This window comes from Mustela nigripes, chromosome 4 (genome assembly GCF_022355385.1).
Source record: "Mustela nigripes isolate SB6536 chromosome 4, MUSNIG.SB6536, whole genome shotgun sequence".
In the NCBI taxonomy this organism is placed as follows: Eukaryota; Metazoa; Chordata; class Mammalia; order Carnivora; family Mustelidae; genus Mustela; species Mustela nigripes.
In genome coordinates, this window is record NC_081560.1 from 48,855,679 (window position 1) to 48,876,408 (window position 20,730).

At 34.8% G+C, this 20,730-nt stretch overlaps 1 protein-coding gene across 4 annotated transcripts in view; it reads left to right on the plus strand.

The window, feature by feature from the left end:
• Positions 1-20,730, plus strand: part of SKAP2 (src kinase associated phosphoprotein 2) — a 170,715-nt gene that overhangs the window by 11,675 nt on the left and 138,310 nt on the right. For all 4 annotated transcript variants that reach the window (XM_059396693.1, XM_059396691.1, XM_059396690.1 and 1 more), the window contains exon 4: positions 8,002-8,109. In XM_059396693.1, the coding sequence (XP_059252676.1) occupies positions 8,002-8,109 (108 nt within the window). The remainder of the gene's footprint in view (positions 1-8,001; positions 8,110-20,730) is intronic.

Sequence of the window (20,730 nt, forward strand, 5' to 3'; positions counted from 1 at the left end):
GGAAGCCATAGTTTCTTTTCTTTTCTTTTCTTTTTTAAGATTTTATTTATTTATTTGACAGACAGAGATCATGATTAGGCAGAGAGGCAGGCAGAGAGAGAGAGAGAGGAGGAAGCAGGCTTCCCGCTGAGCAGAGAGACCGATGTGGGGCTCAATCCCAGGACCTTGGGATCATGACCTGAACCGAAGGCAGAGGCTTTAACCCACTGAGCCACCCAGGCGCCCCCATAGTTTCTTTTCGCATTAAATCATCAAGATCGATGTGATTGGAGGGAATGAGATTTTTTTTTTCATATGGAAAATTTTAACACTATCAAAGAGAAGAGCAGGAAACTCTTCTTCCCCACATATACCCACTTTTTTGTACTTGACATCCAGTCCTGAACTGTGGGTTTAATCATCTGCATTTTGCTTAATTGAATATAGAAATAATGAGTTTATGTGTTCTTTTTTTTTTTTTTAAAGATTTTATTTATTTATTTGACAGACAGAGATCACAAGTAGACAGAGAAGCAGGCCGAGAGAGAGGAGGAAGCAGGCTCCCTGCTGAGCAGAGAGCCAGATGCGGGGCTCCATCCCAGGACCCTGAGACCATGACCTGAGCCGAAGGCAGAGGCTTTAACCCACTGAGCCACCCAGGCGCCCCAGTTTATGTGTTCTTATTATAACATTTATACAGCACTGTTCATAGAGGAATACTAGATTTCAGGTTCTGTCTTAAAAGACATACTCTGTTCCAGTGATAATTTATCAAACTCTCATTGTGGCTTAATTGCTAGTACATTTAAAAATTTTAAGCTAAGAAAGCATAATAATGAAGTCATTGTATAACTATATGATTCAATAATTGGGTAGGAACTTTGCTTTTGGTATTCTGGTTTATGACTTGTTCAGATGTGTAGATATTAAAATTATTTTGCTGAGATACGTCTTTGCCTCTAAAGAGAATAGAAATTGCTAGTATTTGATAGAAAGTGAAAAATGAGCCTAGAATAGGAGTTCAAACATCACAGAATTCAGAGATTCCCCATAACCATCTTTCTCAGAATAAGCCATTTGAGTCCACTACTCCTGTGTTGAGTTAACTAATCACCAAGAGTGACTGCTTAAAAGTAAGCCTATGGTTAAATTAGGTATATACCTTGGAGAAATATGAGAAGCTGAATAATTTTATGTCATTTTACCCTCAAAATATATTCATCTTTATTCTAAAAAAAAAATATAAATTCCTGTAGTTAGGAGTAGCAAAGTTAGTACAGACTTCATAGTTACAAAGTAATTATTCAAGATACTTTTTTTAAAAAATAGGAAATTAGTAATGATCAGATCTCTACATTGAGTAAATTCACCTAAGTATGTTTTGATAGTGCTGCTTTTGTTTTTCTTCTTACATTTTCTCTTTGGGGTTTTGGGTTGTCTTCATCCAAGCAGACCTGGGCAGAATTCCTTTTGGCTGTTTTCCTGCTCTTTCTCTTTTTCTCCCTCCCTCTCTCTGTCCCCCTCAGGTCAATATGGGGTCACAGTGAAGTAAACAGAGGATGTTTTCCTCCTTTTTACTTTTATATTCCTATTTCACCTATTTTATCTTTTTAAAATGTCAGTTAAATATGATTTTAGTATCATTAATGGAAGAAAAGAGGACCAAGTAAAGTGTTGTTAAGTAAAATGAATTAATTCAGTTATTAATTTCTAATTAGTGGATTAATTCTTTGTCTAATGTACATGGATGTTTATCATCCTTCCTTACTCCGTATCTCCTCCCTCCCCTTACATCATAGGTACTACCCCATCATCCTGAGATTTAACAATAGAGAATTTATAGTTTGTTGTTTTTCAGTTCTTAAAATGAGTTGAACTGATACAGTTGTTGAAACACCAAGCTGCATAGATCTTAGAGGATTTTTAAAAAGTATTTCCTTTTTTTTTTTTTTTTTTTTTTGGTGAGAACAGTTTGAACTTGTAGAAACTTATTTTATTACAGTAACTCCTAGATACTGAAGCTTGTTCATTAAGTTAATTTTCTGTTTGCTGTTTATAATAATTTTCAGTTGCTATCTGAAATTTTCCCTTTCATTTCTTTAATTTATTAAGGATTCTTGATTATATCTCCTTCTCTACTCAAGTCTAGATCTGATAAACTGTGACTTTAGAATAAATTATCAGTGGATTTTCTTAATTCCTTAATTTTACTTGAATATAGGAAAGATTTGAATCTAAGCAACTAGAACCTATCTTGCTTGGTCTGGTCCCTGTTACTTATTTGAAATTTTGCCCATTCTATCTAGTATAGAGGGCTTTTTTTTTTTTTTTTGAAGATTTTATTTATTTATGTATTTGTGGAAGACAGAGTGTGTGTATGAGCGAGGGGAGAGGTAGAAGGAGAAGGAGAGAGAATCTTTTCTGAAGATTGTATTTATTTATTTAAAAGGGGGTGGGTATGGGGCAGAGGCAGGGGGAGAAAGAGAATCTCAAGCTGATTCCAGGCTGAGCATGGACTACAACTCTGGGCTTGATCTCATGACCTGAGCCAAAAATCAAGAGTCAGACACTTAACCGAGTGAGCTACCCAGATGCCTCAGAGAGAGCTCCTTATATCCTTCAAATATTGTGCATGATGAGGTAAATATCCCTAGTTTCCTATTCTTGGTTGCAATATACCCTAATAGTATTGAGTGTACTCCTGAATTTAGGCTTCATGCACTAAAATTAAGCTACTTTTAAAATTATTTTAGAATAATTATGGTTATTTTAGAATTTGTTACTGTCGTATGACATGGTCATAAGTCACTTAAACGTGACCTGAAGTAATTATTTTTCTAATGAAAATATATTACTAATTGAGTAAAGACTGTTACTGAGTATAAGACAGAATTTTCTAATATCCATTAGATATATGATAAAGAAGTTTTACTTGTATCTTGCCCTTATATTAGTCTTATTTTTTTTTACTCCAGTGTAATTTAGGTTTGATTAGTTTCTTTATAGAATGATTAAAATAATGTGAAGATACCCATGCATGACATATATCTCTACTGACATTCAATAAATAGTATATTTATGTATATTCTCAGATTCATCTTCATTTATCAAGAGGATTTAAGTAAATCTTGATTTACAATTCAGTTTTCAAATAATTTTTGAGGAATGTATAAATTGTTGAAAGAAGGACATATTAACACGAGAAAAATATTTCAAGAGGATATTTTCAGATTTGTAAAATATTAGTGGCTATAGCTTAAAAATGTGACTCTATTGTTTTTCAGTTCTCTTTAGATGCTGTACCTAAAAAGCTCCAATTTTCTTCTTTAAAATATTTTCCATCTAATTAAAAAAATATGTAATCGATTTTGTCCTTGAGACTTCATTGATATTGTTAAATATACATAGATTTACTTAGTAATTTCCTTTGACCTCATTTGTGTTACTAAGTTTATTAATGGACTAAAGTGCTTTTTTAAAAATAGCTGGACTGTTAGGTAAGAAGGGATTCATTTTAGTTTGTTCTGATGGAATCCTTAAGAGCACAGAGAAGTCAAAAGTTTGGATGATGTTTAATTTCATTTCCTTTATCCTTTTAAATAAATTATATGTTTGGTTGAAAGTGATCCCACCAATGAAATCTGAGCAAATAACTTCCTCTGTGCCTCCCCCCCCATCTCTGGCCTTGTACAAATGTGTTAAGTATGTCTGAAATTATGGGGCCTATAGTAGTAGAAATCTATTTCAGAGGTAGTGCTTGAGAAATGATATCCTTATTTTAAAGCTCCGCCTCACGTATGCTTGCTGTTAAGCCTTCCGATTGCAGATGAGTTATGAACAGAATCTCCTTCTTTGTGGTGACCCAAATCCGTCAAAGTCTGAAGAATTAAACTATAGATTCCCGTAAGAAGTGTCACATTAAATGCTTAATTCTGTCAATTTAGTTGTATGTTATTACTTGAGAAATTAATTTGGACAAGTGAATGGAGTAGAGAATTAGAAATTAATTTGTTTTCACTCAAGTCCTTTTTATCCTCAAGTTTGCCTTTCATGCTCTAAAGGGGGAATGACTATCACCTCAGTTTAAGGTGTATTATTTAGTTTAATGTTTACCCGATTGTGTTTCAGATGTGTTTGACAAAACAAGCAGTAAATTGGTCCCGTCACCTTCCACAGTGGTAGAGATCATGACTGTTGGCTGTTGGGGGGCTTCATCTCCAGGCATTTAGGAAAATGTTAATTGATGATGAACCATATAATAAGGAAGGGATAATAGTGATTTGAACTCAACTATTATAAACTTAAAAAATGTTTATCAGAGAAATATGCTGCTGTGGGTAAGATTCAGCTTTGATTTTTGCCATGATATTTTTGTTGCCACTGAAATTACAGGAAGGGAAGTCTTGGATCATTGTCTTTTAGACTGTTAACTTTGTATCGTTAATTAAACTTTTAAAAGTTGTGGGATAAATCAAATGGTTTTCTAGGGAAACAAGAAACAGTATTAATGAGCAACAACCCCATAATTATCCTTGTGAGTACATAACAGGGACACATTCATGTCTTTTCTTTGCGCAATAACTTTTACAAAGAAGTATTTTTAAACTGATCATTAATTTTATGACCACAGAAATGAGATGCAAAATTTATGCTGTTGTCATTGGCACAGGCTCAAGGCACCACTGACATTATGTGTGATTGTAATAGAATGGCTGCCAACTAATGATTCTGTAGACATTTCATTTGAGCATGCTTTTCTTTTAGATGTCTGATTAGGCTGTAATGCTTTCAATTATGTCTGTGAATTGTATTGGTTACGTTTACCTGATGCCCATTGTTGCTTTGGAGTTCAGTTTTCTATTACATAAACACAAGTTGAACATTTACCTTTTAATTTATAGAAGTCTTTGCAGGTATAGCTACAAATACTCAGCCCCTGGGGAGGAGGGAAAAAAAAAAAAGCTTTCTACTACTCAACAGCGACCCCTGTGTTCAATTAAAGGTCCTTATAATACAGCTCTTTATTGGGTAGGAAAAAAAAAATTGGGGGGGCGCCTGGGTGGCTCAGTGGGTTAAGCCGCTGCCTTCGGCTCAGGTCATGATCTCAGGGTCCTGGGATCGAGCCCCGCATCAGGCTCTCTGCTCAGCGGGTAGCCTGCTTCCTCCTATCTCTCTCTGCCTGCCTCTCTGCCTACTTGTGATCTCTGTCTGTCAAATAAATAAATAAAATCTTTAAAAAGAAAATTGGGAAGGAGGAAAAGGGATGGATCATCCCTGGAATAGCAGTAAAATGAAGAAGAACATTTTCTGAAAAGTGATGTGTCATTTCAACTTAATATGGGTTGAAAAGGGAATAACCCTATATAGATACCGCAGAGATTAAAAAAATTTTTTTCTTTTACCTTCTGGGTTAATTCAAGGGAGCTTAAAAAAGGCGGAACAAGAGGGGCAGGGGAAGAAGCCAGTAGCAGTATTTAATTTATTTTGTTTTAGATAAATATAAATTACCACATTAATTACAAAAAACATTTGAAATGAGCTGCAGTACTTAGAATGGTAAGCTGAAGACGATTTCACTTAAATGATTCAAATGTATTTTTTTTTAAAACACAAAATCCAGAAGACTCTAACATGTTAGTAACCAATTTGTATAAAAATATTCTTAGCTCATAAATATTATGTTTAGCATTATTTAGTTATTTATTTAGTTTATTTAGTTTTCTTCTTCTTCTGTTTTAAAATAATGATCTTTTTGCTGTTTGCATACATATATAAACATAAATTGGTGTGTGCACGTGTGTATGTGTCTATACATGGATGCACACATAAAAATATATAATGGATATTATCAAAAGATGACAAATCCTGATTTTCAAAACTTCTTAACTTTTAATTTTTTTCTCTGTATTTCCGTAGGGAGTTTAACAGATTTAAACCCGAGCATCTGAATCTTTTTCAAAATCATTTCCACGTGTTTGTTGGTTTTACTCTTATATTTTTACTCTTATATTTTTATATTCATGATAGTATAATATGCTATGTGCCAAGTCAGGGCAATATATTTGAGGTATCCTGATACTTTTTTTTCCATAGCAATATTTATTTTATAGTTCATGATATGAAATATCCTTAGCAAATCCATGCCATAGCAATTCTTACTTTATTGAGAATATAAGGAATCTTCAGCAACTAAGAGCAGTTGAGGATTTTGTGATCTTTACTACTGGATGTCCCACGAACTGCCATTCCATGTCTGAACATAGTTTTCCTAGCACTTAATGAGGTTCTCTCTTACCTCATATTTGAAATCAGAGCATGCTGCTTTCCATAAGAGAAACACTGTAAGGGATCACTGAATGTTCCCAAAAGTATTTAAATATTTTGAACATTTTAGTTTTCTTCTTCTTCTTCTGTTTTAAAAGATTTTATTTATTTGAGAGAGAGAGAGCGAGAGAGAGAGCGAGAGCATGTGCCAAGGAGAGCATGAATTGGGGGAGGGGCAAAGGGGGAAGCATTCTCCCCACTGAGCAAGGAGCCAATGCGATGTGGGTCTTGATCCCAGGACCCTGAGGTCATGACCTGAGCCAAAGACAGATGCTTAACCAACTGAGCCACCCAGGCTTCCTACTTTGAACATTTTAAAAGAAAAAGAAATTAAGATGTAAAGAATGAATAGTGTTTACATGTATTCTTTGGAGTTTTATTTGGGGAGGAAATATCCACATATGATATACCTGGCGTTAGACTCACCAAGGACAGTAAGATAGTCCTCTGTGCTCTTACTGCCTTGATGGGAGATAGCCCTATTTTTTTCAGGATAAGGATGATGGATGCTGACGAAATGCCAAAATTATAAAGAAATAGAGCTGAGTATTGATTTTTCTTTATTATTTTGACAGTGTTTTGAAAGGGGCTTTTCCTCTACCAAAAATAATGGTAAAAAATAGGGTGTGATGTCAGAGTGTACAGATTTTGTTTTGGAGAGAATGGTAGCTTTAATCTGGGTCTGCTCAGCAACCATGGTCTTAAAGTAATAGTGTAGGTTCTCTCAGATTCCCATGGAGGTTTTCATCCTGCTTTTTGAGTACTTCCTGAGGTAGCTGGTTTTCTCTTGAATTAACAGATAATTGATACAGTATTAAGGATACATTATTTTGAATTTTATTGAATTTTCTTTGGATGTGGTTGAATATGGTTGAAAAAATGAGTGCTTATATGTGACCAAGCTAGCAAATATCTGACACACTCTTTTAAAAAAAAATTATTCTAAATGAGTATGTGGAAAAAAACCCATGCCACAATAAGATTTTATTGTGGGGATTAAATAACTTCAAACCAAGCAACCAACCAACCTAGGATTTGGAAATCATGTAAAAACTGGCTAGAACATTAAAAAAAAAATGACAACATATTACTGAATGAAAATTGAAGGTGTCAGGTTGTAAATCACTTTGTTTGAACTTAAAAGGGTTATATGAGTTTTAAAGTAGTTTTTCCCATGAAGGATTCCTGCTCTTGAAAATGTAACTGAGTATTTTTAATCTACTCTAATGTAACCCTGTGATGTTTCATGAAAACCTAAAATGTGTATGTGGCTTTGAATTATCAATTTCTCATCATAATTTTTCAAATTATTGAGTAGGTAAATGGAATCAACTTGAATTACTTTCTCTGTTGTGCTTTCCTTTTTTGTTTTTTTTTTTGTGTTATTATTTTGGTTCTTTTTCTTTTTTGGGTACACACTCTTGTTTTACCTGCTTCTACTTTTTTTGTATTCCTTTTTGTAGAGACCATCATAATTTTGGAACTTGTGTACTTTTGTATCAGAAATAAACAGTTGTCCACTGACTTCCAGAAACTATTTAAGTTACAATAGATAATAAATTAAAATAGGACCTGTTTTTACTCTGTTTTTCCATGACAGTGACTAGGTTTAAGAGTGAAATTTACCTCTCTTGACAAAGTAACATATTTTAAAGATGGCTGACCTATATAAAAGGCTTTTCTCCGATTCTTCTATAGGTGACACAGAAGATGGGGAAGAATATGATGACCCTTTTGCTGGACCTCCAGACACTGTATCCCTAGCCTCAGAAAGATATGATAAAGATGATGAAGCTCACTCTGAAGGTATGTGTTGTTTTGCCATCGAATATACCTCTAGATGTTCCAACACAAGATAATGCAGTGCGTAGAGGTGGTAGTCTTGTCAGAAAGCAGGAAATGTGGAGGCTTCAGTTAACTTACCTTTACCAGAACCTTTTAAGGAACAGAAGAGCTCTCTCTAGTGGTTTTCTTAAGTATGTAGTTCCTTCTTTTCCTAGGAAATTTTCTTGACTAGAATTTTTAAGAGAGTGTTTACATCACAGTGTGAATATTATTAGTGAGTTTGTTGGTTAATATTATCAGATTCTTGCTTAATTTTATTGTGCTGTTGAATGGCTTCTTGTATTATTTATTTTATAAATAATGAAAAAGATTTTTGTTCTCATTTTTTGAAAACATATAAAATGAGTTCATAAAATATTAAATTAATTATTCTTACATTGCCTTCTCACATTAAGACAGGTTTTCATCAAATGCTTCTTTTAATACACATTCTCATTTTCCTGATTGTCACCTAAAGATAGCCCACATTATGCAGTAATATTTTTTTATAATGCTCTGTATTAATTGAATGAGTAATAAAGTCAATTGTTTATCTCTTCATAATTTTTAAAAACTTACGAAAGCCCAACTTATGAAACTTGCTTTTAGTGTAGCACGTGCTTTCTCTATTCTAGCCAGTTGAGTGTATCTGCATCCTAGAGACCTTATAAAGCTGATATATGGTTATAAATTAAGAATGTGTATCGATAAATTAGCCATGCATATTAATTCGTGGCACTCAAAGTTTCACGGAGACACAGAAGTGAATAATGCCTTCTGCCACTATGTGATGATCAAACTGTGCAGTTCCATCTCTAAATACAATTGCTGAATGAAAATATGCTTCCTGCAACAGAGCACTCCACATTTTATGTTATCCAGATTATTCCCTTTGGAAACATAAATTGCTTTTATGAGGTATAAAATTATGTCTATTGCAGAACAGGGATAAGTCAAGTACATGCATAAGTGATAAACATTCTAACCACTGATTCAGAACAACACAATCTTTTTTTTATATTCAGAACTTTGTGCAATGTGTAGCAATAATAATCATATCCATTTTATGTTGAATTTTACATTTTGGCAAACATTTAATTTCTATTTTTAAAGGAAGAGATTTCTTTCTCTCATATTCTCTATTTTTTTTAAAAAGATGCACATTTCTCTTTGATCACAGTTCTTGTCTGAAACAGAGCGTTACCCTTTCTAACCTGGTCTTCAAAAGCATTTCTACTAGAAAATATTTTATAATTGATGAAATAATATTTTCAGGCAAAAGAGTGAATTATTATTTGAGTTGAATTGTTTTTCAGACACATTACGATTTGTTTTGCTTCATTGTTAAGTGTTGGTAGATAGAAATGAGTAGGTGGGTATATGTATACATATACAGAGAATATTTATATGTAAGAGAATATACACACACACACATAATGTTCATGGAGTATATATGCTCAGAGTTTTAAAAAAATAGCATAAATAATTTGAAGTACAAGGGAGCATTATTTACATTCTTTAAGAAATTGTAACCTAAGAACTCCAACAATTAAATATCTATGAGGGCCAGTGTTTTGGTAGAAAAAGTGAGTTGTTATTAAATTATAATGCATTTATGTAATTATCATATTTATTATGAGTAAATAACTTATCATGTTTGTTTTCATTACCAAATATATAGGAAATACATTAATAGCAAGAAAAAGATTTATTGTTAAAAGATTACATAATCAGTATTTGAATATTGTTTAAAAACTTGTATTTATGTATAGCATTAAGTTTTTTTGTTAAATATAGGTGCATTTTCATTAGTGTTGGTGTAAGCAGTTCTTACACAGATTGAAAATTTAACTTTTAGTATCACTCATTTTTGGTATATAAAAATACTGTATATGATAGTTTTATTTTTTCTCCTAAGAATATTATAAATTAATTTTAAAACTACCACTTGGATTTTTAATTTCCGCTCCGAAATGTCATCTAGTCATATCAGTCTCTCTCCCTTCAACTTAGATTTGAAAATGCATTTTCTTTCCCTTGCCAAATAAATTTTCCTTCATGATGGGACCTCAGTCTAATGATATATTAATTATAAAAAGATAATGCATTTAACAATAAGTATAACTAAATTAGCTCAGGTCACCAAAAGGCCTTTTGTCAAATCAGATTGTTGTTTTGTCCTTTTGACTTTTACCTTATGGTAGGCACTAACTAAGTATCTGAACTTTGATGGATTATAAACTCTAAACATGATATGTATTTTTCATAATGCTAATGTAATTTTCAAGGTACTGAAAAGGTCAAACCTGCACATCTTTGTGTGCATTCTAAGTCTGTCTTTTCCTTTAATATTTCTTTTTCTCTGTTCCTCTGGTTCAAAAGTTCACTCAGTTCCCAAATGGCTACCTAATTTTCCAGTTATTCCCTCAAGCCATATGTGTTTTGGTTTCTTTATGGTTTATTAGGTACTGTAGGAAAGTAGCATAAGTTATATCTTCTAATGAAATTCAAGCACACTTCAGTGATGCTTCGACTTGATTGCTGGTAGCAATTAAATCACAGCCAAGGAGAATAATGCATAATCTCACAAGGTCCAGACACCCTATAGAAATTGAAGGGGGATGAAAACAGAAAACAAAAACAAAGTCTTCAAACCCTGCCAGACACACTGTTTCCAGCCTGCCTTGTTTTTTTTTTTTTATTGGCCAACTGCCTGATTGATAGCAAAATCATAACTTGCTGCATGCTAACAGGCAGAGTTCACTTGTAGGTTATTGTGAGCTGATAAAGGGTTAGATGGAGTTTTGATTTTCGCATTGGACCTTGGTACACCAGATTAATGGAATTTCAATGAGAGACTAGAGTAGCCACAGCTTTGTCAGAGAAACAGATGGAGACTCTATAGTCATGTCTACTCATTAATACTAGTTGCCTGAAAGGTGTGCTGCTTCTCTATACAAAAGAGTTGATATAATTGATTTTTGAGTGGCGCATTGAAAAAAAGTACCTTATTGATGACTAGAATTGTAACATGGATGGTGACAGATTTTTATATAGCTTGTAGTGTAAAAAATATTGTAGTTTGTAATTTTTTCTTCTCTCTCTTTGGAAGTGCTTTTTATTTTTATTTTTTGAGTGGAAATACACTTTAAGGCAATAGTAAAAGAGGAGAGAGAGACATGCTGAATTAGCTTTTAAGAAAAATAGTAAGAATCTGTATTTTGTTTATGCATAATTGCATGACTGCTGTTGGTTTCATTTTGGTGTGGTAATATTTATAAAAAACCATACTTACTGGAAATTTCTATTTTACTAACTTTGTGCCTTATTTTTTCTGGGAAATTTAAAACAAATCACAATGGTTTCCAGACTAGATCTCTGTTAGAAGTTTTATTGTATTGTGTGGCTGGATATATGGAAATGTTAATATAAGTGGTGTGTATCAATAATCAGATAAAATTAGAGAAAATGAAACTCAAATCTTAAAGAAGACTATCCCTTATTGTACGTATGTTAGAATGCTTGCTTGGGCACTAAGGTGGGAGAGGCAGGGTAGCCTTTAGACACTATATAATGACTTGAGTTTCCATTTTTCTATTCTGAAACCATTTTTCATTCATTTTCGTCATTTGTGAAAGAAGGCTTCTAACCATATAGCATTGTGGGAAGTCCCTGAGGTAAGGTGAACAGATTCGATGAGCTAGAAGACATATATCGGCTCTACCCGTCGATGATAGGTCGAAGAATCCCAGTGGACATTTGTTACAAATCTGATTCAGTCCTAAACCATAATCACTTTGTGGATAAGAATCTGGAACCTCTAGGGTGTGAATATAGGAAGGCTAAAATGAAGCTGAAGATATAACACAGTCATTTATTGTCCTGGTATCTTCTTAACTAAAAATTCCCAAGTATAGGCTCCTGAAGACTGTAGGCATTGCAAGGACGTAGGTTTATATGAAAAAAAATCTTGGTTTAGAAATGGAACTATTTTTTTTAAAGCTGAGGATTGAGGAAAAGGACTAAGCTGTCTTGATTATAATTTATAAGAGTAAATAATGATTTTTTTCTATTTCGTGTACCTTTCTTTAAGAAAGTCTAGCATATGAAAATTGAGGTTCAAAAAACATACAGATTACTTATTTCAGAGGATTGCTTTTAAAAAAGATTATCTCTGGGTTGCCTGTAAATAATGAGCTCTCACAATGCATCTAAAACAAGCTTAGATATAAAAAACAAGCTTAGATATAAATCCATTGATGTGCACACACATACATTTAATGTGTAAATTTCTACCCGTTCCACACCAAACTTTTGGGGAAGATATCTTTTTGTGTAAAATTAGGTTTAGCACTAATCTGTTCTTATAAAAGATGCTTTACTTTTCTCTGGATTCTAGTAGAATATGAAACATTGTTTAAAACCAGGGGAAAAATATTCCTTCAATAACTTACCATTTAGGGTAAGGATTTTTCCTACCATAGTGTCATGTGATTTTTGATACTTAAACTCATATTTTTAAATTTTATTCTGAGAATTGAGACTTGTTTGCACACATATTGGTGTTTATGACATACGTTAATGTTGCACTTGAGGGTTTTTTTTTTTAACCTTTTGTTATTTCAACATACCAGTTGCTACCATGTGTGTATTATAGCAATATACGAAAGATGATTACTTTAGTCCTTCTGTAATGTATATAGCAAGTTTCAAGTATTTTGGTAGGAGTGCAGGGTTATAATTTGGGGTAATAATAAAAAGGAGGAAACATTTTTGAACATTCAAGATAATATACTGTGTGATTGGAAACATAAAGTACACTGATGTGAAATATTTTCATGATACAAAGGTACATATGAGTAAATAAAAAATAATTATTGAGAATCACCTAAGTTTTATGCCACTGAATGGGAAAATACCTAAAAATAGAACAGTGGAGGCTAATAAGACTATAACAAAGTGGACTAGATAAGAAAGCTCAGAAAGTTAATAATACTCAGCATTGGGGCACCTGGGTGGCTCAGTGGGTTAAGCCTCTGCCCTCGTCTCAGGTCATGATCTCAAGGTCCTGGGATCGAGCCCCACATTGGGCTCTCTGCTCAGCAGGGAGCCTGCTTCCCCCCCACCCCCCTTCCTGCTGCTCTGCCTATTTGTGATCTCTCTCTCTCTCTCTCTGTCAAATAAATAAATAAATAAAGTCTTTAAAAAACCTCAGCATTATGCAAAGTAATGCATCTTTAATACAGTAAATGAGCAGTTGTTTACACAATCCATGAGGAAGGGGAATTCAAAGATGACTAAAACAAAGTTCCTGTTTTCAAGAGACATGTAATCTAGCTGGAAGGAGAAGACAATCACCTAAAATAAGGTAATTATCAATCTAAGTTTCTAGTAAGGCAGATTCCAAAAATAGTAACTAGGATGTGTTACACTGTTCAGTTAATTCGGTCTGTACCTAGGCAAAAAACTGGCTTCATTGGTTTTCCTCTCTAGTCTGTTGACTGAGTCAGCCATATGTTTTCCCATTATATTGAATTAACCAAAGCATAAACTTTATGCCTATATTCTGAGAGGTTGTGGAGTCAGTTGTGGAGCAGGGGGTGGGGACATTTATTTAAGTGAGTTTTACATGGTTCCTGAAGTTTTCTGGAGAGAGAGTGGGAAAAGGTGCTGAAAAGAACATTTGGAGCCAAAGTCCAAAAACCGGATTTTCATCAGTAACTGCATGTTTATAAAGGCAATGCTTTAATCCAGGGGAATATGGGCCCCACTCACAGACCTTCACGTGTCAGCGCCAGGTGGAGGGTAAAGGTGTTTTTTGGCTCTCGCAGAGTACTGTATTTCCCAAGACTTAGGCACGCACCTGGCTTTTCTTCCTTGCTGTCTCTGAGTTTGGAGAAGTTGCAATATATGGCTTCCTGTTTTCAGTTGTTTCTCCTGTTTGTAGCCTGAGCTAAAGGGTGAATTTAGAGTTTAGAAATCAAAAAGCAAAGGTTCTTCAAGACAGTGGACTGACAGGAGTACCGGCTGGCTTAGTTGGTAGAGCATATGACTCTTGATCTTGGGGTTGTAAGTTTGAGCCCCACAATGGGTATAAAGAAAACTTAAAAATAAAATCTTAAGAAAAAAAAAAAAAAGACAGTGGACTGATCAAATTTATTTCAGAGTAAGGCATGCTAACCTGCATAGGATTCTAAAGGATTCTAAAGGATTCCACTTCTTTCTTCCTTAGAGGTGACTGTGCTGGTGGCCGGGGTAGCATCTTCAAGGAAGAAATACATTAATATTTATTGAGGAATTTGTCTGGCTCTGAACTAGTTTCTTTCATGCATATTCCTTTAGTGGCCTCAGAAAGACCCTGTGTGGGAGACATTTTCCCCATTTTGTTGTAGAAATGGAGACTCAGTAAGGTTTTGGTCTCTTGGCCAGAACATCCAACTCTTAAGTAGCAAACTTCAATTTCTTCGGTCCCTCTGTGCCATGCTACTTAAAGAATTAGATGAGTTTTTCCTTCTCATTACAAGAGACATGCATATGGTTGAAAAAGAACAGAAGGATATGCAATAAAAGTAAAAGTCTTCTTTTTCACCCCACCCTAACCTGTCTATTCCCCAAGTAGCCACATGTTCCAGTGTCTTTTGTAGTTACCATAACACTGGAGGTTGTGCTTCTGTAGAATAATATAATAGTATACTCATTTGCTCAATCTTAAGCAGTATCTGTTGATTCCCTTCATGACAATGGGTCTTCAAAACTCCTCTCCCACTTCTGCCTCCTGGTTTTTAATTTTATTTTTAGTTTTTATTGTGTTTGCTTTTGACTCAAATAATGTTCTTATTTTGTAAAAGGTTTGTGCCGAACTCCAGAAGTACGAATTGACTCTTTGTTATAAAATTTCAGGAAATTTGTGACCCTAACCTTTCTTCCATCTCTCTTCTCCTTCTTCAATTCCAGTTTGCATAATTAAATTATTTTTGCATTGTTAAAGTCTGTAACATTTGTATTTGATTCTCTAAGTTGATTGTGCTTTGTCTGGGAGTTAGGTTTTAAACCTTGGTCCTTTTCCTTCCTGCTAATAGTTTTCCTCAAATGTCTGGAAGCCTTGGTTATTGCTTCATGTTTTTGAGTGAAGGATCCAGTCAAATAGTTTAGGTAGCTTGTCGGTGGTGCCTTTGCTTTTGCATGTCTGTTATCCTAATAATATAGAATTTGTTTGTCCTAAAGCATTTTCACAACTGACCTGCTGAAATCATTCCTTGGGGAAGAAGTATGTTCCCAGTCTACAGGTCGAAGGTAGTCCAGAAAGTGTCATTCAAATCTTAGATATTCATTAGCGTGAATGCTAGCTTTCTAGAAGAACCTAGATGCTATAAAGAGGGGAAAGTAACTTTCCTTTTCCATAAAAAAATTTTAGTTTTAGGGGCATCTGAGTGGTTCAGTGGGTTAAGCCTCTACCTTTAGCTCAGGTCATGATCCCAGAGTTCTGGGATCGAGCCCCGCATCAGGCTCTCTGCTCAGCGGGAAGCCTGCTTCCCCCTCTCTCTCTGCCTGCCTCTCTGCCTATTTAGATCTCTGTCAAAAAAATAAAATCTTAAAAAAAAATTTTAGTTTTATTATAATATAAATATATTTATATATAAATTTTTATTATATAAAAATTTATTATATAAAAACTTTATATATATAAATTTATAATTTAATATATTTAATAATTTAAGATTTAATACTAATACTAATAAATAATTTATAATAATAAACCATTTGTAAGTTAATAAACCATTTATACATATAAAATGTGTAACATATTTATATATGTAAAATATACTATTATATCTCATATTTGGAAACTTCATCAGCTTTGTTCAAACACAGAAATGCATGGCTTTGACACCAAATACCCTAGGAGGTCAGAAAAGGAAGAAGTGATTGCAGACTAGTCTCTGTGTATGTTGTATGGAAAAAATTGGAATTTGAATCAGAACTTAACAAGGGTAGGTAAAGTTTTAATTGGTAAAGAATGGAGGGGAGAGGGGCGCCTGGGTGGCTCAGTGGGTTAAAGCCTCTGGCTTCGGCTCAGGTCATGATCTCAGGGTCCTGGGATCAAGCCCCACATCGGGCTCTCTGCTCTGCAGGGAGCCTGCTTCCCTTCCTCTCTCTCTACCTGCCTCTCTGCCTACTTGTGATCTCTGTCAAATAAATAAAATTAAAAAAAAAATCTTAAAAAAAAATAAAGAACAGAGAGGAGAATGCTTTTCAGATAAGCTGAGAAAGTGGAGACAATAGGAAACGGGGCTGGAAATTAGTGTCCTTTGAGGAACTGTGCAAAGACCAACATGGCTTAGAGAGCTTGAAGGGGATTGGGAGATGTGGATGGACAGAGGTAGCACACAGCAAGCCCTGGTTTTCACCTCAGGTCCTAATATGGCCACTAAATGAGTTACTCTGGCTAAGGCCCTATCTTTGTGAATTTGTTTTTATTTCTTCACAGAGAATCCCATTATTTTAGGCAAGGGAGAATTAGTTATTGAGGACTTTAAATGGCATCATGAGGAGTTGAATTGGTAAGCAAAATGAATATCCATTTTAAGCTTTTTGAGCAATGGAATGTTAACAACAGACAGTATTTTAGAAGCATTTAGCTAGTTGTGGGATATAGATGGGTTGAAAGGGATGAAAACCTGTAGTCTGTGAAGGAAGAGGCTATTCCATTAAGCCAGATGTGAGCTGAACACTGGAAAGGAAAAGATAAATCTGAGGGAGAACACACAGGACATGGTAAGTGGATATGTGCAGAATTTTAAAAAGAGAGAAGCCAAAGATAATTACAAAATTCTAAATTGGATGATTGGAGGAATCGACTGAGAAGAACAAGGTGGGAGGGAATTGTAAATGTTGGTAAGTTTGGGTCTGAACATTTGAGTTTGAGGTAACAGTGAACATCCAGTCTACCTGGTAATTATTTGGTAATTATCTGGTAATCTCTCTGGTAATTATCCAGATATATGGGGATAGAGCTTAAGTGAGCCTTCTCTTGGACTTCTCTTTCTAGTTTCATTCTTTTGGGGGGCAGGTATAGGATGAGATATAACCCAGTCACCCTAAAAATGCAGCACAGCGGTTGAGAACAGCTTCTGTCATCATACTGTCTGGGTTAGAGTACCGGCCTTGTTTTTCATCTCTGTGACCTTCAGCAAAGTTGTTTGAGCTATTTGAGTTTCCTCATCTAAGAAACTGAGGATAGTAACCACCCATGTCCTATGGCTGTTATGAGGATTAAGTAGGATAAGCCTACGCAGAGCTTAGAACACTTCCTGGCCCATAGTAAGGACGTGTTAAATGCAAGGTATTATAGCTGTCCAGCCTGTTTATCTAAGGATTGCCTTGGCTAAGTGTTTCTTTCTGTGTTTGACACAGCTGTGTGCCTGAGGTGTTGTCTGTCTTTTGTATTGTTTAACTCATATATTTTACTGGATTTTGTAGGATTTTCAGTTGGAAGTTTTAGAGATTCATGGTAGATGATCGTTGTTTGAATTGAGTACTCTGTGTTGAAAACAGTTACTAGTTTAGTTTTCTGTAATAAATGGAGCATGCCTTTGCTGGGAACCCTTCTACCTCTCTGCGCCTCAGCTTTTCTCCATTGAGCAGATAATGAGAATATGAGAATAAAGAAATATTACACTTGGGAAAGTTTTGTAGATAGGCACCTGTAGCCCATGGAGGGAGTCACTCATTTTATACATGAACGCAATAGTAAGTGACTAAAAAACTTGCAAACTCTTGAGAATATTTGAATAAATTTGAACTATATTGGAAGATTCATAAAGCTATACCTGGAAAAAAACAGTGGGGGAAAAATGGCCTGAAATTATTAGGAAACAAGTGTACCAATCATTATCTCATTATTCTTATTTCAGAGTCCAGTGGTATACGGTTAAAGACCATACATGTCCAAACAGAAAGCGTAGCACACACCACTCATATAAGGCTGCAGATTCACTAAGAACAAATAAATGCCCTGCTAATAAATAGACACAGAGTGGATTAAGGCAAAAATTGTTTTTTAAATTTTTACAAAGATTATACAGTCTTTGGTATCTGCTTATCAGCATTTTTTTTCAAAATTGAGAGTGAATTTCAGGGTCCTTACTTCAGTACTTCAAGGAAAGTGGGATACAAATGCTGTAGATTTAAAAATAATACAGATACTGGGGCGCTTGGGTGGCTGAGTTAGTTAAGTGTCTTCCTTCAGCTCAGGTCATGATCCCAGGGTCCTGGGATGGAGCTGTGTCAGGCACCCTGCTCAGTGGAGAGCCTGCTTCTCCCTCTCCCTCTGCTGCTCCCTCTGCTTGTGCCTTCTTGCTCTCTCTGTCAAAAAAATAGATAAAATCTTAAAAAAAAAATATAGAGGGGTACCTGGGTAGCTTAGTTGATTAAACTTCTGCCTTCGGCTCTGATAATGATCCCAGAGTCTTGGGATCGAGCCCCTCATTGGGCTCTCTGCTCATCAGGGAGCCTGCTTCCTCCTCTCTCTTTCTGCCTGCCTCTCTGCCTACTTGTGATCTCTGTCAAATAAGTCTTAAAAAAATTATATAGATACTATTAAATAAAATGTCTCTGTAAGAAGGGCATAAGAATCAACTTGAGTACATTATTTTTTTGAGGGGCTTTTTGCTTACATATGAGTAGTAACTTGCAATACAGAATGGTAGCTGAGATTGAGTCAATTTCTTTATTAATCCTTCTAAAATTATGACTTTTGAGAAGATACATGATTATTAAATTAAAAGGGATGACTGATTTTATAGAGTCCATCAGCAAGTTTTGGGGCAGAATCTAAGATTCTTAAAGTATTCTATTTTTAAAAAGGTAATATTATTGAGCTATAATTAACATGACCATAGAATTTACCCATTAAAGTATACAATTCAGTAGTTTTAAGTAAGTTAACAGAGCTGTGCAAGTATCACTCCAATCAATTTTAGAACATTTCATTGTCACAAAAGAGAAATCCTATTTCTAAGCAGATACTCCCCATTTACCCCTTTTCCCCCATGCCCATGGGCCTAAGCAGCCATGAATCTACTTTCTATATGTGTAGATTTGCCTAATCTAGACATTTATTTAAATGGAATCACAAAATATGTGGCCTTCTGTGTCTGGCTTCTTTTACTTAGTATGATGTTTTTGAAGTTCATCTGTATGGTAGCTCCTGTCAGTACTTCACTCCTTTTTATAGCCCGATAATACTTCAGTGGTGTGGATATACCATATTTTGTTTGTCCATTCATCAGTTAATAGAGTTTTGAGTTTCTTTTTTTGGCTATCATTAATAATACTGCTATGAACATGTGTGTGTAAGTTTTTATGTGAATGAATATGTTTTCATTTCTCCCGGGTATATACTTAGGAATTGCTGGGTCCTGTGGTACCAGAAAGTTTCACTTTTTGAGGTATTGTCAAACTGTTTACCAGAGTGTTACACCATCTTGCATGTCTATAAGCAATGTGAGAAGGTTTCCATTTCTCCCCATCCTCTTCGACACTTGTTATTGTATGTCTTTGCTTTAATCATCCTAGTAGGTATTAGGTGCTGTCTCATTCTGGTTTTGATTTGCATTTCTCTAATGACTAAGGATGTTGATCATCTTTTCATGTACATATTGACCATTTGTGTATCTTCTTCAGAGAATGCCTACTCAAAACCTTTTCTCATTTTCCAATTAGGCTGTCTTTTTAAGTTCTAGGAGTACTTTATATATTCTAGCCACTAGTCTCTTATTAGATATATAATTTGTGAATATTTTCCCCAGTTCTGTGTCAGTTTCACTTTCTGGATACTGTCCTTTGAAGCACAGGAGTTTTGAACTTTGGTGAAGTCCAATTTGTCTGTTTTTTCTTTTGTTGCCTGTGCTTTTGCTGTCATGTTTAAGAAGTCTTTACCTAACTAAAGAAGTGTTCTTAAGTGTTCTTAACTCAAAGCTAAATTATTTTTTAAAACACTGAGTTCTTTTACTCTAAAGAGTTATGAGATTAATATATTAGTTAAAACAGGGGCATATTCTAGCTCACCTTTTATGTTATTGTTACTTAATGCATATTTTAAAAATTGTGCAAATAGCAAAAAGTAATTTTCTTGCTGTGCCTTTTCAGCTCAGTGAACTCTTGAATTCTGCAGCCTTTAACATCCTTAACATCCTTTAAAAAAAGAATTGTATTGTTGCATATACTTTCCTCCTTCATTTCTAGCAATATGTATTTGTTGTATCACAAATACAAATGTATAATCAATAATCACATGGATCTTCTTTCATGTCACTTTCATTTCACTTTAAGGAGTTGTTTCAGAGAACATGGAATCAAAGCAGATGTTTTGTTCATTTACTGGCTTTTTGTTAATTTTCTTTTTCAATGTGTAGTTACAGGGGCAGGATTTAAGGGGTGCTGGGATCATTGCTGGAGAAGTGGTAACTATTATTGGCTAAAGGAAAAGTTGGTTTGTTTCTTTGAACTCATCTCTTCTCTTCTGTAAGGATTCCTCTCCCAGCCCTGCCTCGCCGCCATTCCCCCCCCCCCCCCCCCCCCCCCCCCCCCCCCCCCCCCCCC